The sequence below is a fragment of the Peromyscus maniculatus genome, chromosome 15 (assembly GCF_049852395.1).
Source record: "Peromyscus maniculatus bairdii isolate BWxNUB_F1_BW_parent chromosome 15, HU_Pman_BW_mat_3.1, whole genome shotgun sequence".
NCBI lineage: Eukaryota > Metazoa > Chordata > Mammalia > Rodentia > Cricetidae > Peromyscus > Peromyscus maniculatus.
The window spans coordinates 56,291,878-56,316,400 of record NC_134866.1 but is presented as its reverse complement, the minus strand read 5'-3'; the positions used below and the strand labels follow the sequence as shown (position 1 = coordinate 56,316,400).

The window sequence follows — 24,523 nt, the reverse complement described above, 5'->3', positions numbered from 1 at the left end:
GTGTGTGTGTGTGTGTGTGTGTGTGAGAGAGAGAGAGAGAGAGGGGGGGGGGAGGGAGAGAGAGAGAGAGAGAGAGAGAGAGAGAGAGAGAGTAAACACATTCATTATTCTGTAAACAAAGCAGTAATTCACATCTTGAGTACAAATCAGTTAAACTATCCATTTCAGTGGGGCTCTTTTCTCTAGCCAAATACCACGGGTTAAACAGTAAGTTTAACTAAGTACAGTCATATATGACCATATTTCCAGCATTCTAGAGGCTGAGGCAGGAGGATCATGAGTTCAATGTTAGCCTGAGTTACATATAAAGTAAGAGCCTATCTTGGGAAAAAAAATTGATTGACAGGAGGAAATAATCCAAAAAGGTTGGTGAGCAAGATCAGATTCAATTGTTTTTCCTGCCACAGACCTTGCTTGAATCCATTTCTTAGATAATTGTTGCCTTGTGAAATAATAACTAGTAATAGTTACCTTCTAGTAGCTTGATACTCAGATGAGAAATGTAAGTATATAATTGAATTTATTATATATTGCATTTAATTAGCCATCTGGTGGGATCAATATTAGTTCATTTTATAGGAGAGAAAGCTAAAGCTTGAAGAAGTGATGCAATTTAACCCACAGTGCATAAAGAGTTGGGGTTTCAAGCCATTCTCTTGGAATTCAGAACCACCTAATTTTACTCAATGACTGATTAGTGCCAATGTCACTTAGTCCTGGATAAGGAGATAATCAATTGAGCTGGAATCATAGTCTGCTTGTAAACCAGACAACACTTTAGTTCAAAGTTCGAAAGCTTAGTGTAGCATTGCAGAGTGTAATATTAGAGCCAAAATTGTCGGGCATCTTTATCTCTGGATTAAGGTTTATCACTCACCACCCTGAAGAAGTCCTTCGAGCAAGGCAAACCCAGAATCATAATTTGAGTAGTAACCTAGCCAATTTCTACACATGAAAGCCAAGTGAATACTAACACATGCAAATTCTAATTTTAAAACTGAGAAAAAACATTTTAAAATTAAAATAATTTACTTCATTTTGAAATAATTGAATAAAATTTCTTCTAAGCAAAAATCCAGTATTTAAGTCCAGACACATACTATCTGCCATTGCTACTGAGCTGTCCATGATGATCCCCTGATGGCCTCAAGGAGCTTCCTCAACCAGTATACATGGACAAAGATTAAGGAATAAAGTAACATTTTCTTCCATTTCTCTGTTCCTAACTTGATGGAAATTGTACTCTCATCAAAGTCATCAATTAAATCTAGGGTAGGGTTTGAAATATTGGGTCACTTACTCGATTAGACAAATTGAATGACCAATGGGAATCAAGGAAACCTACCATAGGTTCATAAATCCTAGGGACTTAAGGACTTGAGGTATGAGAGGGACCCCATTGACATCACAGATCCCTCCTAAGTCACAATGCTCTTGAACTACCCTTGGAAAGATGCTTCAGAAGCATTAAAATTTTAGTTTGAATGCAGTCAAGATTCCTTAGCATTTTGGCTTTTAAAGAAGGAAATCATATTTCTGTTCCCTTTCAAAAATTAAAAGAAAGTCAAAAAAAGTAATAATAATAAAGCTGGGGAATCAACTTTATGAGTTCAGGTACTTACTCATGGATAACTCTTTAAAAATTTAAATTTCTCATGTTTCCCTCTTACATTTCTTACTATATATAAACAAAGTAAAAAAAAAATTCCAAGACCCTCAGCTCTTCTCTTGGGCACAATAGGATATATCTCCCAAGATTTTAGGGCAATTTGACCTCAACAAAGTTTCTAAATGCTTTTTGGAAGCGCCTGTGGAGATATGCTCTGCTCATCAGCTACAGATGTGGTGCTGGCAGCGGCAGGACCCTGGGTGGGGAAGGGAAAAGCAGATGTCAAACATGCTGGAAGCCTCTCTTGACATTTTGCCACCTATATAGAAACTAGCACCAAATGTTAAAATGCCATCAATGCAAAAATTCACTTGCCATAGTTCCTCATCAGATTCTTCTGCATTCTGGTTGCCTAGATACAGATGTAAACAAAAGTGCCTCCCTGCCTGCTGAAGAACAGCCAGATCCACCCGATGGCACCCTTCCTGGCTCAGCTAGTGACCAAGAAATGAAAGCAAGTACTTTTAGATATTCATATTAAGAATGGAATAATTGGTTCAGTTTCTCTAAAGCTCAGGGTTGTTTAGCGTTTGAAGGAATCCCAGAAGAATGGCTTCCTTCTTTGTTTTCTTACAGTTCCTGTTGTTCTGCCTGGATAAAGTGACTGAGCACAGCAAGGCTACGTTGAAAAAAATTGTCTCAGTTTGTCAATACATTAACTGGATTGATTTTTAATATGGGGCTAAGTTTTTAAATTTGATGATGATTTACTATGATAAAGACTCTTTAAGAAAAAAGAATAGTTATATGCAATGTTCCTTTTTCATACTTCTCATATTTTCCATTAATGACAAAGGTCATACAAAGCAAGTTGTGCTTTGGGACTTGGTAGTTCTAACAATATCCGAGCAGTATACACAGTCACTTCTTATGAATCAGGCACCAGAAAGCCAGCATGACATCAAGTACTGGCTTCGAGTTTCTGTTTAGTTTGGGGGACTGCTTAACCTCAGTTTTTCGTCTTATATAAAATAGGCTAGTTAGACCTACCTCTTGTTGTGGGGTTCTAATGAGCTACTTAAAATGTTAGCAAGCAAAACAGGCTCAGTGTGAAATGTGATTATCATCATCACATGACCCATTATTTCCCCAGTCCTCAAGTTCCTCACCTATAAAATGAGTCATCTTAAGTTAGTTATTTAAAGAAACTTTTGTCATATATGATGAAAAAACAATGATACTGATCTAATAGAGCTATTAGAAAAATGAAATCACAATATATAAGAGATTTTATAGTATAAGAATTATAACATTTTAGAATATTATTGTGAACACATTAATTAATTAATTGACACATATGGAAAAATCCCATAATAATAATTTATGAAGTAATTTTCACATATAATCACATCTTAGCCTCTAAGAATATATTGAAAAGACACACACATACACACACACACACACACACACACACACACACACACACACATACACACACTATATTCCCAAAGTAGAAGTGATGAGAATATCCTAGTAATTCATTCCTTTTGGACACATTCATTCCACAAATATTTACACAGTATTATTGGTTGTCAAATGCATAAGGCAAAGACTAACCAGTTGATAAGGAAGTACTAAGCCCAGACTCCCGCCACCCTTGGGGTTCCATGGAGATGTGAGAAGGAAACAGCTGGCATGAGGGGAGTAATAAGTTCAGGACCCAAAGCATTTGTAGTAGGAAACAGTAGCGAGAAGTAGTGCTAGGCAGAAATCTGTTCAGGCCCTCTGGGGACACAGAACGGTATCCAGGACACAAGTGTAAAGTGTACAGTGAGGTATTCTTGAGAGCAATGATTCTCAACCTTCCTAATGCTGCAACCTTTTAATATTATTCATCATGTTGTGGTGACCCCCAACCATAAAATTACTTAATTGCTACTTCATAACTGTAATTTTGCTACTGTTATGAATTGTAATGTAAATATCTAATATGCAGGATATCTGGTATGTGACACCGCCCCCCTCAAGGGTTTGCAACCCACAAGTTGAGAACCACTGCTTTAGGGTGAGCCCAGGCCAAGACATATCCAACCTCTTCCAGACTCTACTCCACAATATGTCCAGAGCCAATGCACTCTCCCAAAAGCTCAGTGGCCCCATACTGACCAGCTGGGAGCCTGTTCTGATAGCCTCCTGCCAACTGGTTGGATGAAGCCAGCATGACCACTATCAATTTTCTTGATAATAGATTTGCATGGTTTTCTAATTTTGTTCAGAGGAGAGGGATTTGCAAGTAAGTGTCTCAGCCCTTACCATTTTAATGGAATCAACCAAGAAATAGTTGATTTCATTAAAACTTCCTAAAGAACTCTTTCTGAACAAAAAAATCTTAATGTTTAATACCATTGTCTTAATTGGGGTTTCTATTGCTGTGAAGAGACATCATAGGCATGGAAACTCTTATAAAGGAAAACATTTGATTGGGGTGGCTTACAGTTTCAGAGGTTTAGTCCATTGTCAACATGGTAAGGCATGGTGACATGGTGCTGGAGAAGGAGCTGAGTGTTCTACATCTTGATCCACAGGCAACACAAGAAATCTGTGTCCACACTGAGCATATCTTGAGCATAGGAGACCTCAAAGCCCTCCCGCACAGTGACACACTTCCTCCAACAAGGCTATACCTCCTAATAGTGCCAGTCTCTAAGGGGGCCATTTTTTTTCAAACCACCACACTAATCATTTTACTATGTAGTAGTATAACCCAAGAAAAATATTCAACAAACATACCTTGTTCAATGTGTTAGCTTAGAATGCCAGTTACATTCCCTCCACTGAATCCAATTCAATAATTGGCTATTAAAATTAAAATAAAATGTGCTTTGTTTTTAAACTTTAAAAAAGGCATTATAACTTTAGTTGTTTTAATATATGGAAATAGTGGGCATATTTGGCATCTTTTTCCTCATAGGAATGTTACTGAATTATCAACCTTTATGGAAATAGAAACTTCTAGAAGTAGTAGAATAGTGAATTAGATATTTTCAGCTAAATGTTCATATAGCCAACTTGTTTCATGCTTCTAAATTAACATACAGATGTTCTATGCTTTTATTTCTCATCTATAATAATATGACATCTAAGGTTTTTTAGAATATAAAATTACTTGGATTGACTAGCTTTCTAGTTTGGGGCTGTTTTGAAAATTAGCTGATTCCCCTAGGAAATTACTATGTCAGGAATAATTCACTATCCTTGGACTTCTTTCAAAACTCAATCAATAATCACTGGAGTTTTCATTTAGAAGTTTTCATCTTGGATTGATGTATGGCTTTAACTTCTAAAAAGCTTTTCCTGATGTGTTACCAAACCTATTGAAGCAGAGCTCTTTAGGAATGCCCCAGAACTCAATTTCAGTTTTAGTCACTAACAATACAAACGGTATATGTAAGGTTAACCGGTGGTATATATTTTGTTTAAAATAAAAACATTTGTTTAAGTACAGGAGGGATGAAGAGTAGTCCACTCAAGCATCACATGATACATTTTGAATCTGTTGCCTCTGTTTTAGGTAAGATTTTCTCCAGCCAAAATGTCAACCAAGCACTCTACAGATCTAGTTGAATATGTTGACAAGTAAGTATATAAACCAACGGTTTAACTATTTACTGCATTTAATGACTTAGTAGCGATTATAGTGGCTGAAACCTCTGAAATCCCATAAATAGTTCTCTGCTTCCAGAAAACCTGAACCTCAAACAGGCAAACCTCACTATCTCTAGACGGATGTTACTGCCTTCTCTTTAAGTGACTCCATAAACTCCTGTAGATTTGTCGGGGAAATAATGCAACTGGGCAAGAGTTGACCCACAGCACAACATGACGCATAGATAACTCTCCAGTTAAACCGAGCAGGTCTGTTGACACTGATAAAAACCCAGGAAAACTTGAGGCATGTTAATCATCAGAAAAAAATTGACTTTTTAAAAAAACAAATTCCATTACATTTTTACTTACAGTGTTTGGAGCCTGTTTGGAGTCGTGAACAGGAGGGGGACCTTGGTGTCACAGCTCTGGCCCTTAGAATGCAACTATTGGTAGATTCATATTGTCCAAAGGTCCCCGAATTCTAGTGTTTAAGGGTGGGGCTTTAGAAGTAATCATCCGGTTAGAGCTGTCTTGTTCTCAGCACATGAAAGGGTGTTATCCGCCCTCTAGTAACGGCTTCACAGCACTGGGAACTTGGTCTTGGTCTGTCCACTGTTGCTGTCAACCCTGCATTTGGGAAATTTAGAGCCTTCTTTTCAATTGCAAAACAAGGAGGTTGGACAAAAGGCTCTCCTGCAGCTTTGAAACAATTCTGAGTCAATAACCACAGAAGAAACGTGGCCGAATAAATGAGTCCATGTGAAGAAAGACTGTAAACAGTAGACTGATTTTTAAAGTCATCTTCGACAATGAAAATGATGAAATTTTAAATTCTGCCTTTAATTGCAATAGTTACACTTAAGAATTTCCCCAAATGAATTTAATTCATTTCAGTAATCCAGAGTTTCAGTTTTTCTCATGCTTTCCGTACCTGAGATTGCTTACATGAGTATAGATTTACAATTTTTTATGGGGGCAGGAGGGAGGATCAAAACATGAGAAAAGATTTTTCACATAGATAAATGAATTTTTCTGAGTTAGGAACAATGAATATAAGATGCCCCAAATTGATTATAAAAGACATATTAGCTAACTTTAAGTATCCTAGAAGGGACAGTTGTTTTCACCTGTCTGCATACAGCAAATGGAAACTAGAAATCATTTTTCCAATCTATTAAGAAAATTCCAGTTTGGAGCCAGAGTGACCTACATTCCAGGGGACAAGAGAATAAACTCCTACAGAACGATAACTAACTTTGAATTTTAGAACATTATCTTGGATTTCAGCCCAAGAAAAGGTTAATGACGTTTATTCATGAATATATTTTGTAAGTATATGTGTGCAGGCCTGTGTGCACATGTGCAGGCCAGAGGACAACCACTGGGAGTTGGTGCTGTCCTTGCAAGTGTGGGTTCCAGGTCATCAGGCTTGGCGGTAAACACTTTGTTTGCTTAGCTATCTCAACCAGTTGGATCTCAGCAAAATGGAGTTAAGACAAAGATGGCCTGGCCCCAACATTCATTTCTCCCTCAATCACACACAGTCCCATCCCCCAATGCCTAAGCCATGTGTCTATTTTATTCACCATTCAAGATGGTTAGGTACACTGTGCTACTCACTTCTGTTCTCCCAGGCTGCAGCCCCAAACGCTGGGGCTCTGCAGCTGTGTGCTTTTTAATAACACTGCAGTGGACTAGCATGTTGTAGTGAATATCAATTTTTGATGAGCTATAGCTGACGGATATAATTGAGAGTAAGGCAGGTGACGGGGGACTGAACTGTATGAGCTCTACTTACAGAAATGCTTATGGGATGCTGACTAGCAGAAAAACAAAATGACATCCAGACATTGCTACTATCACTGCAGAATTTTGAATTGGCATATTTAATAAAAAACATCAACAGTGTTTTTTTTTTCTTTAAATAACTATATCCTGTAAATTACCAATTGGCAACAGTGTACTGGCATGCAAAGGAGGCACTTAGACAAGTCAAGGTCATCATCCACTCATTAAACCACCCGAGTAGACATTACACAGCTCCAAGGATTCGTCCTTACAGACATAGTCAATATGTTTAAGGGTAATATTCAGAAAAGGGTAATAAAAAGCCCTCAAAGCAAAACTTGAGTAACAAAAGAGATCATGCTATCCTATGAAAACGTTTAGCCTAGAGATGTGCATACTAAAGAGGGTGCAGACTGCCTGTTCACAGGGTACTTCCTGGCCTCTCAGTTGAAACAATACCCACAAAGTTATCAATACTTGTCAAATGTTAGGTCATAGTAAATAATCCCTAAGTGGGGCAGCTGAATTACTGCTCATATCTATAGGACAATGTGGTGGTGTCACCATATTAAAGGCAGTAAATAGTTCTAAAGTGCACTATTTGTTAATTCAGAGTCAGCAGACACACTTGCCTTACGACAGTGTGCACACGCTCATGTAAGCTTAGTGAACTGGAAAGCACCGAAGTCTTGTTTCTTACTGATTTTCTCCAGCTGGTGAAGGAAACACTAATGGAGTCCACAGCTCACTAGGCTGTGATTGAGAAAGAAAGCCCCTTTTCCCTTCTCTGGTCAATTTTTGCCTTCTGTAAGAAGGCGGGGTTTCAAATGATCGGTGATAAGTTCTTGAGGCTACTCAATTCCGCCCATGATTTTTCATCCACATCTTCCTATGTAATAAAGTAGGTGGTTAAGATTTTAGAGCATATATTATCCTCTCAGAGGATTTAATTTTGAACAGAAAACAAATTGTGCTCGTGAATCTCTTATGTTTATTTAATTGGCTTTCCTGTAAGGGGAGGAATTTTTTTCTCTCACCTTGGAATCAAATGCTTCCTGAGGCCCCTTCTAATCCTTCCAAAGCTTGTCATTACTCACTCACAAATTTATTGGGCACCTAGTATGTGCAGGCACTGGACTAGGCACTTGCAAAGTCACCAGTGAGAAATTAGACAAAGATTCCGACCTCACATACCTTCCATTCCAGAGAAGGAAGAGGCAGAAATTCTTAGTAAGCCCGTCAGGACAATTCCTGCTGATAGGCTGGCATTTGAGCATGTGGACACCTGGGCAAGGACAAAGTTTGTCAGGCATGAATGCAGAAGGGATGAGGATGGTTGGAGTAAGAAGGATGGAAATATAAACAAATTTCTATAATATCAGAATCTTTGTCTGTCTTGCCTAAGGGGAAAATTCTAAGTTTTCTAAATCAAAAAGGAGCCTGAGAAGCAAAGCTGTTTCACACTGAGCAGTTGCTAGGCCGACTTATAGTCACCATATATCTCAACAACCTCCTTGGGGGTACATTTTGGGAGGATGAGTCTGGCTGCTAGTCAAATAGTATATAAAACTAAGATAGATAAAACTTTCAGTGTATCAAATGGGTGATACAATAAAGGATTAATAATTTCTGTTTGTGAGAATGTGGCATTCAGGATCTGAAGATATTCATTACCAGGTCTTCTTAGGACAGTGACAGGCATTCTTTTATGACATGACTCACTGTTTGTTACTATGTGATGGAGACAGATATTTCATATCGTGATACATAAGAATAGAAAGCGAGACTCTGTTGCTAAGCTTTGGATAGGGCAGGTCAGACTGGGCTGTCACCAACCACAGGAAGTCTTTGATTTTTCTGTAATCTGCCACGTTCACCATATTGGGTAAGTTGCTGGTGATGAGTAGGCACAGCCATGGGCATCTTGTGCTACTCACAAAGACCCCAAAACCCATCGGAGCAAAGCTGCCCAAAAAAACCCAGTTACCTCTACCTCAGGAGGGTCTCAATTTCTGCCACATCCAAGAAATGACAAATGAAAGACCCTGCTGGAACATGGACCACAGTCAAGCTCAGTTCTCTAGAGAGAGACAGTGGGGGGTGTCAGCAAGAGGAGATGTGAACCAAGCAGAAGAAGGTGACTAGAGGAAAGGTCCATGGTGTTGAAGCAAGTTACACACCAAAAGCCAGGCACTAAACACACCTGTGTCTCCGAGATCTCTTCCTCGGAGACGCAGGTGTAAAGACATCAGAACAATGAATGCTGCAGTGAAGGAGGACAGATGTGGAGCATGCCAAGATTTCTCTCAGCTGAGACAACTTCCGAGTCTCAGTCTCCTGCATTGGGAAAAGTTTTTGATGAGGTCGTTGTGGAGATGAAACAAAATTAAAATATGGTTCTATGAGTGATACATTAGCTCTAAGGACTATGTGGAAGCAAGAAGACACTAATTGAACTGTGTTAGGACCTCCCCTCCAACAACTTAACACTCATGTTAACTTTCCAGGGCTGCCATGGTCATCACCATTCTGTTGTTGCTGAACGAAAATGTGTATCTCACAATCCTGGAAGTTAAAAGTCCAAAGTCATAGTCAGCAGATCTGGTTCCTCTGTGTGCTCAGGGCAGAGCTGCTGCACAGCTTTCAACAGGCTTCTGGTAGTAACTGGCAACCCTTGGCACCTCCTGGCTTATAGATGTTTCACTTCAAGCTCTTCCTCTCTCTTCTCACTCTGCCTATGTTCTTTGTAAGGCCATCTTATGTAAGGACACCAGCCATATTGGCTTAAGGCTCCGATAACTCCACTCTGACCTCATCTTGGCAATATTCGCCATGACCCTACTTCCAAACAAGGTCACATTCTGATGTAATGGATATTGAGACATCAGCATATCTTGTGTGGCCATGGTTCAGCTCATTGTACCATCCAAGAATTGAAAGAATTTGAGCCCAGGTCATGCAATTCCACATACAATGTTTTCTATACTGAAGTCACATAGATATACATATTATTTACAGAGAGAGAGAGAGAGAGAGAGAGAGAGAGAGAGAGAGAGAGAGAGAGAGAGAGAGAGAGAATATTTTCAGGGGAAATGTCCTGATGGGCTACCAAGCTCTAAGGGAACTCTAAACATCCTCAACCACTTGCTGCTTCAGGCACACATTTTATTTATGTGCAATCCAGATGTCCACCCTGCTTCCATTCACATGAGGGTTTTGCTTAGAACCTGTACCCATTCCAACATCTCCACAAGAAAGGAAGCTATTCACACCAGGGACAGCAGTAACTTTGCAGGCCTCTTAAACCCTCACTGAACATGAGGCATCTGAGCCTTCGAGTCCACAGCCTTTCACTGAAGATCCACGGCCAGCCCTCTAGTCTCTTCTCAGATGTGTCACTGTTCGGAGCTGTCTTCTCTTTTCCAGGCATGTCCCCATGCAGGCTCTGTGCTGGCAACCCACCAGTCCTGGGCATCTTTGCCCATACATGAATTGCCTCTCTCACCCCTCAGAGCATTCAGACTTATGTTAAGTAAGACAACAAAGACTTACTTCCACAACCAGGGAAGTCCATCTGCCAGGTTGGTTATAGACAAGCAATGGAGAAACTATAAAAAATAGTTCTTTCTCATCATTCCCATGCACTCACAGAACTATTTTTGTAAACCATCAGAATACTCGCTACATCTTTACAATTCCTTATAGGACTCTGTGCACTCAAAATATAGCTAGCCCTTAAAGTTGCTCTCGTGAAAAGATAACAAATCTTCTCAGTATGGCCTCTTGTGTTCAGAAGAGGGTCTAAGTTTTCCCGTTTTTTGTCTCTGGCTTTTACAGATTTCCAAAATGGTTCTCAGCAGCTCCTAAGTAAATTTAGTGCTCTCTTCACGGGGACAGAATAGGCAGCTAAGCGAGAGGCTCGTGTCCCGGTGCCTCTGCCAGCCACAGCACAGCTGGTGGAAGTCACACCAACTCGAGGGAGGCAGAACGCAGAGTCTGGGGAAAGTCTGTTCAGATTCAGCTACAGTCAGTGATGTGTGCAAAGCCTCCTGGAGAGGTCCACAGGGGCTCTTTCTCCTGTGGCTAGTGACTCCGCCTGGATACAGCTGGGATATTCAGCCATTTCTTCCCTTACCAGATGAAATTTAAATCAAGATCTCATTAGTGCAGCACATTAGTAGAGTTAGTTGGTTTGTTTGTGTGTGTTTATAAAACCAGGGTGGCCACACCTTGCTAATGAAAGGTCTCAGGTTATCCCCTTTGATTTGACTAATAGTATTCAATAATAGTAATAACCTGGTGATCTGAATAGCACCATCAGGAATTCTATTCCATTACAAATATTCATAGATTTGTTCTTCCAGTTATTGCTTTAGAGAAGCAAGTGAGGAAAGAATCTCCCTTACAGCAACAGCATCAGGCAGGGGAAAGTAGGGTCTTTGTGTCTGAGAATCCTGTGACTAGAACTAACAAAACATTGGTTACAGCTTCGGTAAGCATTGTTAACAACCATGATAATTATGCCCTGGGTAACAGAAGGCCTTAGGCATGACAAGCTTTCCAGACACCTTTGTAGATAGAAAACTTAAAAATGAACCTTAAAAACCACAGGAAAAGAACGACAGCCCAGTATTTGTATAAGTCCTTAGATGTCTCCATGGTGTAAGCAAATACATCTGCAGGGCAGTGTGTGCTGCCTCCTCAGAGGCTTCGGTAACACGCCCAATGGAATAGAAACCTAACTGCGCCAGCTGTGACAGCAGGACCAAAGACAGGCGAGTGGAGGGGCAGCCCTGCTCCACCGGTCCCTCTCCTGGGATAGGTCTGCTTCTGCATTCCCTGCCTAGGAACAATCTTGACCTCGGCTTACAGCATCCCTCAGGGGAGGGCACTTAAGCCCCTTAGAGCCCTGGCCTCCAGCACTGCTGTGTGGCACTGGTTGGTCGACCCCTGCTCTCATGGGCCTCTCACTATAACCAAACAGCAAAGCAGGCCTGTTGGCCCTGTTTGAAGATCCAGCAACTGCAGCCCTTGGCTTTAAAGTGGTGCAGCCCGTGTTTCACCCTCTTGCTTTCCAACTTGCCAAGATGCTTCTAAATGTCTACAGAGCTTGAGAGCTCATGCTTCACACTTTAGCAATTCATTGTATACTCTGCCTTGTCTCATTCCCAGATCACACTACCAATCTCAACCAACACAGTGAGGCTTGGTATTCAGAGTACATTTGAATCATGTAAGTGCTTTCCTGTGCACACATCCTAACTCTCCTGACCCACTCTACGATTATGATTTAATAGATCTGTGGTGAAGCCAACAAATCTCTATTTAATAACCTCCCTGTCCTCCTGTATCACTAATTCATATGTCTTTATGAGAAACACTGAGTTACATTAAGTCACAAAGTAAAAGATTTAATGAATACTTAATAACTGGTATGTGTTTATTGGTAAATCATTAAATATAAGGACTTGCAAGACAGCTCTGTAGGCAAAAGAACCTGCCAGTAATCCTGACCACCTGAATTGGATCCCCAGGACCTCCACTCATATGCCATAGCTGCTATGCACACACACATATATATACACACACAATAAATTGATAATAATGTAATTTTAAGTCACTAGATAGAGACACATTGCTTCTACCTGCACAAGACAGAAACCCCCAAGCAAAGGTGGCTTCAATATAAAGATACTGATTAGCATAGATAACAACAACAGTGAAAAAAATCTAGAGTTTGGTTAATTTAGTGGCTTAACAAAATTGTCAAGCAGCCAGGATTTTCTGTTCTTCTTCTAGCATTCCTTTTTGTTTCATATTCACAAGATGAGTTTAAGAGGTCCCCAAACCACATACCATGACAACATCCAGCAGAAAAGAATGTTTCCTAATGTTCATCTTCCTTCTTGAGGGCCAAGATGGTCTAAGCAAGTTTCCTCTTGCATCTCCTTCTCTAGAGTTACTTCACATGTTTCTATATAAACCATGCACATCTCCGCCTAAAATGGGGTCAACATAGAGGATGTAAGGGGCAGAAGTTTGTGATGGCCATTAGGATTTTAGGAATGTAACCAACAGTGTCTGCCACAATAAAAACACCCAAGAGAATAATCTTAATGTGGGGGAGGGATAGTATCCTTCATAAGCATCTATCTAAAACAGAAAACCAGAGAACCCCTTTATTGGCAATGCAGAATGCAGACCACAAAGAAGCATTAGCTCAAAGAAATTAATGAACAAATCTACAGATCTCCACACATCACCAGCAGCAGGGCCTGCATCTTCTCCCACTCACACACCTAATCTTGAGTGACACTGTCAGTATGGTAGAGCTTTAGAGGAATGCATATATATTCATTCCATTTGGTAATTTTCCAGGAGAACACTTTGAGCCAAATGTGTAGTAGGTTGAATCTGACTAATCAAAGCCCTTAGCACAGCTGCCTCCTCCTCCTTCTCCTCCTCCTGCTCCTGCTCCTCCTCCTCCTCCTCCTTCCTCATTCTTGGACGTACAGGATGTACAGAGTAAGGAACAGTGCTACTTGGTCTGGGCTGTTTTATTTTGCTCCGGAGAGCAAACTTAAGCTCTGAAGTTGCAATGACCTGCAACTTTATAGAGTTATTTTTTACTGAGCCTTAACAGAACAGGGAAATTAGTCAACTGTAATTGCTTGACCTCTGCACAATGTACCATGCACTATTCTGGGTGCTGAGGATACTGTGGGAAATAAAGGGTATTATTCTAATGACAGAGGAGAGAAAAATAAATGAAGTCGCTGGAGAGATAGCTTGTTGTTCTTGCAGAGGACCTGTGCTCAATTCCCAGCACCATATGACAGCCAACAACCACCTGGAACTCTAGTTCCAAAGGATCCAACACTCTTGGCTTCCACAGCACTACATACACATGGAGCACAGACATACGTGCAGGGAAAAAACAAAACAAAACCAAAAAAAAAAAAAAAGAACATTTATACACATAAAATAAAAATGGCAACATCTTTGTTTAAAAAGAAAGAAAATCAGCAAAGAAGTAAGAATGGAAAGTTTATGTACCGACAAGTCTGTGGAGAAGACGAGCTGGGGTATTATGACAGTAACTGAGCAGAAGGGGAAACATGTTGGGACTGAGCTCTGGCCAGGAGGCAGCCGTGAAATAACTGTAGGACGAATGAATGTGACAGAAGGATCCGCAAGCGTCAAGTGTAAAAGCAGCGTGGTCAGAGGGAAGGCCGCAAAACCAGTGGGAAATGAGCTGGGACCTTTTCTCAGAGAAGGGACCAGCCACAAGAGGGGGTGGGTAGGTGGGTAAGTGCTGTCGTTTACACTTCGGACAACAATCATTCTAGGGCCTGGGAAGATGGATTAGTAGGGACCAGAGTTCAGATTCCCAGCACCCATGCAAAGTAAAAGCCAGGTGTGGTGGCAGGAGTCTGTAAGCCCAGGGCTGGGTCAGGAGTGGAGACACGCATCTCCGGGAGGTTTGTTATAAGTGCAGATCGATGGCACACCTGATGAGGTCCCCAGGTTTTCCTGTCCCAGAAGAGTGGATTGGACGTATGACTCACAACAGAAATGGAGGCAGTTTATTAAGAAAGAGAAAATGGCATTCCCAGTGGCAGAAGGTGAAAGACAGACAATTCTGTGAATTCTGGTCCTTTGCAGGCTATTTGCATGCCATCGGCCTTCTCTCTGGGTATCACAGACCTGCTCTGTTTGTTACATATAGTCCAGGTGAGGAGGTTTTCCAAGATGTTTCATATATTTATCTTTTTTTTTTTAAGGTTTATTTATTTATTATGTATACAGTATTCTGTCTGCATGTGTCCTTACAGGCCAGAAGAGGGCACCAGATCTCATTACAGGTGGTTGTGAGCCACCATGTGGTTGCTGGGAATTGAACTCAGGACCTCTGGAAGAGTAGTCAGTGCTCTTAACCGCTGAGCCATGTCTCCAGTCCCCATATATTTATCTTATGTCTCTCTCACACTCTGAGCCTAGAGGTGGAAAGATATGCATAGAGCACCAAGCTCCAGAAAAACACAGGCAACCTCTGCTAAGCCCACAAAGAACCTTCCATGAGTTCTTTACTTGCGAAGAGGCAAGGTGAGGAGAGAAGTTGAGCTTTGCTGCCATTTGCAGTGGGATTCTATGGAGGAAACTGCCCGGAGGCAGTTACTCCTCCTGTTTCTTGTTATTGTGACTCTTTCCATACTTTATAGAAGCCTCAGCTCTTCCTGGCCCTTCTCAAAGTCCCATAGGAGAGTTTGAAGTTTCATATGAGTATTTTGTCCCCAGGGCAGTAAATAGGGAAGCAGCAAGTAATGCTCCCCTACTACTCATCCTCCACAGCCAGGCTGGGCTGTCTCTTATCTCAGGCCAAAGTGATTATCTGACTCAGGTTGCATCTCCAAAGAAGTGGAGATGGCCTGTGAAAGCTGTTCTGATTTAGAGCAAAGCCAGGCCTTCATGCTCACACACTACATGCAAACTGTCCCAGTGGGTATGACTTGGACAAAATGACTCTCTCCACCACAGCAAGTCCCAAAGCAGCCCACCTGCTGAGATCTGCCTGCTGGTAGCCCTTCCTGAGAGAACACAGATGGCAGGCACGTCGCAACAACCATGTACACACACACACACACACACACACACACACACACACACACACACACACACACACACACACACCATGCTCTTTCTCCAGGTCTTCCAAGTTCTCATAGGAATTCTCTCAGGTTGAGAAGAGAGGGTAGACGTTCTAATTCTGCATTTTTGTCAAAACTATCGGCAACCCAGAAAGTTTACCCCAAGGTCTTTACAAAGGACCCAGGTCCTTTCACTCTGTGCTTTGTCTCAGATGAGTCATGTTTCTTCAAAGCAGAAGTACATCAGCTGCTGCAGTTGTTAGTGAGGATGCAGTAAGAAACGACTGAACTGGTTTCTCTCACGGAGATGGAGCATCTGCGAGAGTCCAGAGCAGAGGGGAAAAGAATCAGACTGGGCGTGGCCATGACTGAGAAGTGGGTGGTGGAAAACCATGCAAGTGGCTGAAAAGTCGTGCGGGTTATGATTGTAGCTGAGGGAAGGAAAGCCTGTGAGCTGGAACTGCCTAGGATTTAGGGTAGAAGAGGGGGTGAGAAGGGCCCGGATGCTAGTGCGGACTTTGAAATGGATAACAGGTACCTGTGAATGGGACTGAAAAGTCTAGAGGCTAGCATGGGCTTTGACGTGGCCCTTCCTGGCAGGCAGATACCCATTTCTCTGTTTCTGAGATTTGCTGCTCCTGTAGTGCAGCGTGAGCTGAGCAAGGACTGTCCTGTTGGAGTTATCCATTACCTTCAAGGGAATTGGGGCTCCTCTTTGGGCCTGACAATGGTTACACTAGTTCTCAAGGTTCAAGTTCCTTTAAAGTTTTGGGTTTTCAAGGTGGCTAAAGCTGTATGTGGCCCCTGAGCTCCATCTAGAGCTACGTATAAAATGCTGTGGTCTTGGGGCAGCCTGACCAAGGATTACTAGGACTCCTGGGCTGAGCGGAAGGCAACATGTTCCACTGAACCAAAGGCTGCTCCAGGAATTACATAGATCTCTTCTATCACATTGCAGGCCCTGGGCCTCCACTCAATGGCAGGCAGTATCTAGGATTGAGTAGAGTCAAGGTAGACAATGGGATAGGACCAAGGACCAGGTAGACAGTAAGATAGGGTAGGGCCAAGGTGGACAATTCAATTCTTTTCTAAGTGATACTAGTGAGCATATAATGTTAGCATCTAACCTCTGCTTAGACCACAATATTTGCAGCAGCTTCCTCTCCCCATTTCACAGATACCTGCTGACACACTGTGTGTTTCTAGGTGACAGGCAATCCCAGAGGAGTGCCTGTAAGTGCCCTTGCAGAAGCTCAGTGGATTAAATGCAAGCTCCAAGGGAGAAAAAACCCTTTACTGGACCACAGCATAATGCAAGTCCCCCATGAAATTTAATAGCATTGCAGACTAGTTAAAATTAATATAATTCTTCTACATAAATCTAATGAAATTTTAGCCTTTTAAGAGGTCAGAAATCTGCACTCAAGAGCATTGGAAGTGACTTGTACTCAGGGATAAAATAATCAAGTGCTTTAGTCATGTCTGGAATGACCTTGGACCAGTTATTTACCTATTCTATTATCTATTTTCCTTTTCTGTAAAATTAATATGATACTGTTAAACACTGATAGGATAATACACAATGTAAGACACCAAGAGAAAGATATTGTATACAATGTTTTCCAGTTTTGTTTGACTACAAAATTCTTTTGTGGTGGCCAATTTTATTTACAAGACAGAACCTCATAGAAACTCTCCAGTCACTTTGCACATGCATGGTGTGTGTGTGTGTGTGTGTGTGTGTGTGTGTGTGTGTGTGTGTGTGTGTGTGTGTGTTGGCCAGAGGTTAACATAAGGTATCGTTCTCCATCATCTTCCACCTTTTATTTTGAGTCAGGGTCTCTCACTGAACATGGAGCTCATTGCTTTGGCTAAACTGGCTAAACTGGCAGGGATCCACCTGCCTCTGTCTTTATGGCTAAAGTCACAGGTGAACATCACTGTGCCTGGTTTTGTATGGGGTTTCTGGAGATATGAACTCAGGTTCTTATGTTTGCACAGCAGGCATTTTACCTACTGAGTGACCTCCCCAGAACCCTGTTTGGCATTTTTAAAGTTATATATAAGAACTTGTATTTTTTTTTAGATTAAAATAGAATTTGTATACAAGGATATATAATGGCATAAGTCATTGAAAAAGGCTTCTATTATCTTCCTTCAGGTCTACTATAAGTTCCTTCCCAATTATTACCATTTGGGCTTTAAAATTTGTCATCATTGAGTATGAAATAACTCTAGCTTAAGAGACATGAAAAGATGTATAACACAATAACAAGGCTTAAGTCTGACCTGCTCCTTAGATGAGACACAAATCAAGCTTCTGAAAGTGTTTAAATATCTCACAGGAGAGAAAATGAAGATGTAGCAGTAAGAAAATGAGTTCAAGTTCCTGGCTCCTTGGTTTAAATGAAAATTACCCCCATAGGCTCTTGTAGGCTCATTCCCCAGCTGATGAACTGTTAGAAAGAATTAGGACAGCAGTTCTCAACCTGTGGGCTGTGCCCCCCTTGGGGTTGCATATCAGATATTTACATTATGATTCATAACAGTAGCAAAATTAAAGTTATTAAGTAACAGCAAAATAATTTTATGGTTGGGGGTCACCTGTACATGAGGAACTGTACCAAAGAGTCACAGCATTAGGAAGATTGTGAACCACTGGATTAGGAGGTGTAGCTTGGAGGTTTCAAAAGCCCTTATATACCAGGCCCAGGATCTCTTTCTGCTGGCTGCTTGTGAGTGGGGATATAAAGCTCTCAGATACCTCATGCCTGCAGGCAGCCACACTCCCCTCTGTGATGATAATGGAGTAAGCCTTTGAAACTGTAAGCAAGCCCCTAATTAAATACTTTCTTTTGTAAGAGTTGTCTTGGTCATAGTGTCTGTTCACAGAATAAAAGAGTGACTAAGACATCCTCCTACTCATTCTTGTAACAGTGTGGTTTTTCTTTCCTCCGGCCAGGGGTTCCCCCTTTCTTCCTGTCATTCCAACCAACCAGACAAGTCCCCTGGAAGACAGGCTGAACAACCAGGAGCGCACCATAGCCTTCCTCCTTGAGCAAGCCTTCCGCATCAAGGAGGACCTCTCCGCTTGCCTCCAGGGGGCCCATGGCTTTCAAAAAGAAGAATCTCTTGCCAGGAAGTTACTAGAAAGTCACATCCAGACTATCACTAGCATCGTCAAGAAACTCAACCAAAACATTGAGGTAGGTCTGTTTCCACATGTTAGCATCACTGCTGAACAAAGATTATCAACCACCAGACTCATTTTTCAATTATAGAAATGGGTTGCTACTGCTTCAAAGAAAGAGTTAAACTTTTTGACTACAAGTTATGATAAAAATTAATAAAACAAAACTTTCCTTAGAAAATATTATACATCGATTTTACAACAGTAAAGAAAAATCTTTAGTATGCCCATATTGCACTAATAGACTTTATGAGTCTAAATCTGTAAGACTGTGATAATTCCAAGTAGAGCTTTGTGTACATCAACAACTGAACCCAACAATGACCAGCTCCCAGTCCTCTTTTCCGCCAGCCTCTTAGCTATGCACTGCTGTTCTCTTGAGTTAGACCATCTTCCTGTAGCTGTCCCTGAGTGCTCTTTATTTTCATCAAGTTCCTACTCAAATGCTACCCTAGATGATACCACTTCCCCTCCACCCCAAGAGTTTCAGCCTCCCTTAAACTCTGCTTTTATCCTCAGGTCTCACCACAACCTACAGCGAGCACTGAATGTCTGTCTTCCTTTTCCCAAATACAACTTCCATGAGGCTGAGACTGTTTAGTTCACTACTAAATCACATACCAGACTAAAAAAAAATGATTTTTTAAGATGTTAAAGGAAACAAAAAGTTTTGATCAAACAAAATCCCTAGACTAAATAATGGTTAATAAATTTTCACTACAGGCCTCTTTCATTCAGACTTCTAGCGGTGTTTCCACACCATGAGTCTAGGCAGACAGCTTTCGGGCAAAAGATCTGGAGAGTATACTTCGGACAAAAGTTCAAATGCTTGTAGAATCACGACAATTGACAACAACGTCCTGCACTGTACTTGTTCCCATCTAGTACCAGTGAAATTTCAGGACTGATTTTTTTTAAATAGAAAATCAGACACCATCCATGGAGTTAACTCAGTATAGCTGGCTCCTGAACTCATGTCAAGGCTGAAGGAATTTATAAATTGGATGTTTGTGTGTAGGTCAACTGAGAGAATGGAGAAAGTTAGAAACTTGCCATGAAGTTTTAAAACTGAATGTGATAACGGTGTTTATATACCTAGGCATGCTGGCATGTGCCTGTAATCTCAAGAGTTGGAAGTAAGACAAGGGAATCGTAAGTTCCAGGCCAGTCTGAGCTGCATTGTGAGACCTTATTGTGCAAAATCAAAAGCTGAAGGTATATATAGTTCAGTGGTAGAGCACTTGCCTAGGATGTATAAGACCTGAGACTGATTGCCAGGACCACAAAAAAGTATTCAAGATGTTAAGATAATCTAATTAAACATGGCAAAGCATAAACTACTAGGCTAGTATTAGTAAATAACTCAGTTAATGAACATTTTATAGGGAAATGGGTGCTATTCCAGTATCTTAAAGGAAACCAGATGCATCATCCCAATTAGTCCATTTGCATATTGGCCCTAAAAGTATATTCAAATATGAAATAAAATTGAACTCAAGTTCTTGAAAGAATTGGGGGAAGGGTATCTTACCACAATTGCAGCAGCTAAGTGGCTTGTCCCTTTTAAAAGTCAAATGGATTTTTGAGACATGCTGACCTTAAACCTGGAACTCTTGTGCCTTTGCATTCCAAATGCTAGGGTACAGGCATGCACCTCCAAACATAGAAAAACAAAAATTTTTAACCAGGAATTCAGTGTAAGTTTCAAAATTAATTTATTTTGAATTCAATAAAGGAAATGTTTATGGTCAATACTGCTCTATTGGAGGGTATTTGCCCTAATTATTAAAAGCAATGTTTTCTTATTATAATTTATCTGAAAGTTTAGGAAGAAATTTTGAAGTCTGGAAAAATTTTCTCACAATTCTACCACCAAATGGCAATCTCTACAAACACCCAGAGAACTCTCCTTCTAGTCCTTATGAGGACTTCACTTAGGAGACAGACTACTATCAATGCAAGCACAATCTTTAACATAAAATTGTAAACTCACATCATTAAAATCTCTTTATGTAGTGTATAGATCATGATTTGCTTAATTTCTTTCTTTTTTTTTTTTTTTTTGGTTTGGTTTTTCTTTTTTCTTTTGGTTTTTCAAGACAGGGTTTCTCTATGTAGCTTTGCGCCTTTCCTGGAACTCACTTGGTAGCCCAGGCTGGCCTCAGACTCACAGAGATCCGCAGGCCTCTGCCTCCCAAGTGCTGGGATTAAAGGCATGTACTACCACCGCCTGGCTTACTTTCTTAATATTGAAATACGCTTGTGTATTGGATTACCTCCACAACATATATTCTTGGAAGTGGAATCACTAGGGTGTAGACATAATAAAAGCTCCTTATACATGTTGCTAAACTGGCTCCACAAGCTTTGCACTAATTTACACCCCACTAACATCCTGTGGGATGCTTCACACTGGGCTTATGCCAACATCTACATTTATTGTTTCAATCCTTACTAGTGTACAGAAATTAGGTGCTGTTTTATTTTTCCTGAAGATGTTGAATCCACTTGTTAATCTGATTATGATAGTTTTTATTTTCTCAGCTAATATTCTGTTCATTTACTTTGCTAATGTATCTTCTGGGGTTTCAGCATGTTTTAATTATGTTTAATATGATAAGCTCTTTTATGTAGTAAGGATGATAGCCAGCAGCACATTTTTAAACATTTAACAATAAGCGACCAGTGTTGTAGAATATTATTATAAGGTGTGTTACTTTTGTTTATGTTGCATTTGTTTAACTCTGTAAGCTGTGTTACTGTGCCTGTCTAAAACACCTGATGGTCTAATAAAGAACCCAATGGCCAATAGGAAGGCAGGAGAAAGGACAGGCAGGGCTGGCAGGCAGAGAGAATATATAGAAGGAGAAATCTGAGAGACAAGATGAAGGGGCAATAGAGAAGGAAGCCCAGGAGCCAGCCACCCAGCTACACAGCAAGCCACGGAATAAGAGTAAGATTTACAGAAGTAAGAGAATGGGAAAAGCCCAGAGGCAAAAGGTAGATGGGATAAATTAAGAAAAGTTGGGTAGGATCTAAGCCAAGCTAAGGCTGGGCATTCATAAGTAACAATAATCCTCCATGTGTGGTTTATTGGGAGCTGGATGGCTAACCTCCAAAAAAATAAACAACAACCAACAACAAACCAGTATTTTTCTGAGAGAAAGTCCCTGCTTTGTGGTGTTTGACCCTCTGATGGTCATATTTCCACTATGATTTCAGTCATCGCTTCTGGTGCCACAGCACACAAAGACAGCCAGAGGTGCTGCTGCTGCTGCTGCTGCTGCTGCTGCTGCTGCTGCTGCTGCTGCTGCTGCTGCACAGGTCCTGCAGTGAGCTATGCACTGAGGCACATGCTGGCTGCCTGACCTCAGTGAACCCTTAGCAATAACATTTGCAATGGCTTCTTGTGCTTTTTTATCTCATTTTTAAAGTGTATTTGCTTGAAGTTACCAATACCATTTGTTGTGGTCCTGTTCCATGATGCACCTCTCCCCCACCACACACACACACACACACACACACACACACACACACACACACACACACACACACACGCATACCGGTGTCTTAGTGTGTATAATATGCCCTGCCCAGGGTTACAGAAGTCTTCATTACATTGCTATGTTACATTTCAGGTCAATGCTACACTACACTGAGGTGGTCTGCAGTGTGCACTGTGTACATCACAGGTCTACACTACACTGAGATGGTCTGCAGTGTGCACTATGCACATCACAGGTCTACACTACACTGAGATGGCCTGCAGTGTGCATTGCTGTGTACATCACGGGTCTACACTACACTGAGATGGTCTGCAGTGTGCACTATGTTCCATCACAGGTCTACACTACACTGAGTTGGCTGCTGCTACACTGATCTACTTGGTTTCGTCCTAGAAAATCTCCACTTTTCTTTGTTTTTTGTTTCTTTATTCTTTGAGACAGGGTCTCACTATGTCACTCTGGCTGTCATGAAACTCACTATAGATCAGGCTGGCCTTGAACTCACAGAGATCCACCTGCCTCTGCCTCCTGAGTGCTGGGATTAAAGGCGGGCGCCACCACACCTGGCTCATAACCAGTCTTTACTGAAGGAAAGCAACGCAAAAGACAAAACCAAAAATGTCTTGATGCTTACTTTTAAAAATACACATATATTTTATGAAATCTTTCAGAATTTCGTATATGGAATAGACTTTGATTCAGTCTCATTTCTCCATGTAAGTCTTCCGATTTACACTCCATTCCTCATCCCAACTAAAGTCCAATTTGTGGGGTCCTCATGGACTCGGGCCATCCCCTGGAGTGTGTCTACCCTAGCAGAGGCCTCAGGAAACTGGCTGTCCTTCCACAGGAAGTACCACTGACAGCAGTGTCTGGGGGTCAGGTTTCCTTGCTCACAGATTGTCCCAATATGCCAATTTAAAAAATGGGGGAAATCTGTGTATAAGGTCTTTTCCATTCCTATCATTCACTTTTTGAAACCTCCTTTTGCCGGGTAAAATTCATCAAGTATAAACACAGTTCAGGCATTTGTCTTCCCATCTTTGGGTGCTATAGTACTCTGAGTGTTGATTGAAATTATAGTGGAAATATTAATACCATAAGAGGCATTGTAGCAGGCTTTCTCTGACCACCAGCTCCCAAATCACGACAACAGAGACTTACTATTAATTATGAATGCTCAGCCTTATCTTATGCTGGTCCCGCTAGCTCTTAAACTTATAGTAACCTATTTCTCTTCATCTACATTTTGTCTCAGGACTTTTTACCTTTCTTCTGTGTGTCCTACTCTGTGGCTGGCTGGCTGGTCCTGGGCGTCTCCCTCTCTTTGTCCCTCCTTCTCTTCTCCTCTTCTCTCTCAAGCCTAGATTCTTCCTCCTATTCTCTGCCCACCAACCCCACCTATCCCTCCTCTGCCTAGCCATTGGCCATTCAGCTTTTTATTAGACCAATCAGGTGCCTTAGGCAGGCAAGATAAAACAGTAACACATCTTTACATAATTAAGCAGATGTAGCACAAATAAACACAACACACCATTACATAGTTAAAGTAATATTCCACAACAAGGAGTCAAACACCTTAGAGCAGGGATTTTTCTCTTAGAAAAATACTGTTGCTTATTATTAAATATATAACTAAACTCAAATGCTTCCATAAATCACAAGTTATTTTTTCCAAAGTACTATGCTCTTTTTCTCAACTAAACATTTTGTTTGTCAGTATACACTGAAGTTGTTTTTCAACTAAAATATTACTTTTAAGGAGTAGGGTTTTTTAGTTACAAGTTGGTGTAAAATATTTTTAAAACCACTATTGTCAACACTACTAACTTGGTACTATAGGAAAATGCCAGAACACATTTGATATATGATAATAGGGATAAAATCTGAACACACATGTGATGTAAGTCTTTTATAATCTCTAAGAAATGTAGAGCAGACACTTTACAAAATGATGTCTAGTTTGGGTTTTGTCTTCTCCATTATTTGATGACTTATTTTGTATTTTTTCATATATATATATTTAAAAGCCTCTACTCTAGTAGGTTTCCACATGACCCCTCAAATGGCCCTTAGTGTTAGCTGTTCCCTCCCTACATCCCCTCCTTACCTCTTTTCCCTCCTTCTTTCTATT

At 40.9% G+C, this 24,523-nt stretch overlaps 1 protein-coding gene across 1 annotated transcript in view; it reads left to right on the top strand.

The window, feature by feature from the left end:
* The first annotated feature begins 1,460 nt into the window (after positions 1-1,460).
* The window catches only part of Fam81b (family with sequence similarity 81 member B), a 68,386-nt gene continuing 45,323 nt past the window's right edge, over positions 1,461-24,523 (top strand). The window contains exons 1-4 of the mRNA XM_042261788.2: positions 1,461-1,614; positions 2,026-2,123; positions 5,181-5,245; positions 18,656-18,899. Of these exons, the coding sequence (XP_042117722.1) occupies positions 1,605-1,614; positions 2,026-2,123; positions 5,181-5,245; positions 18,656-18,899 (417 nt within the window). The 5' untranslated portion in view covers positions 1,461-1,604. The remainder of the gene's footprint in view (positions 1,615-2,025; positions 2,124-5,180; positions 5,246-18,655; positions 18,900-24,523) is intronic.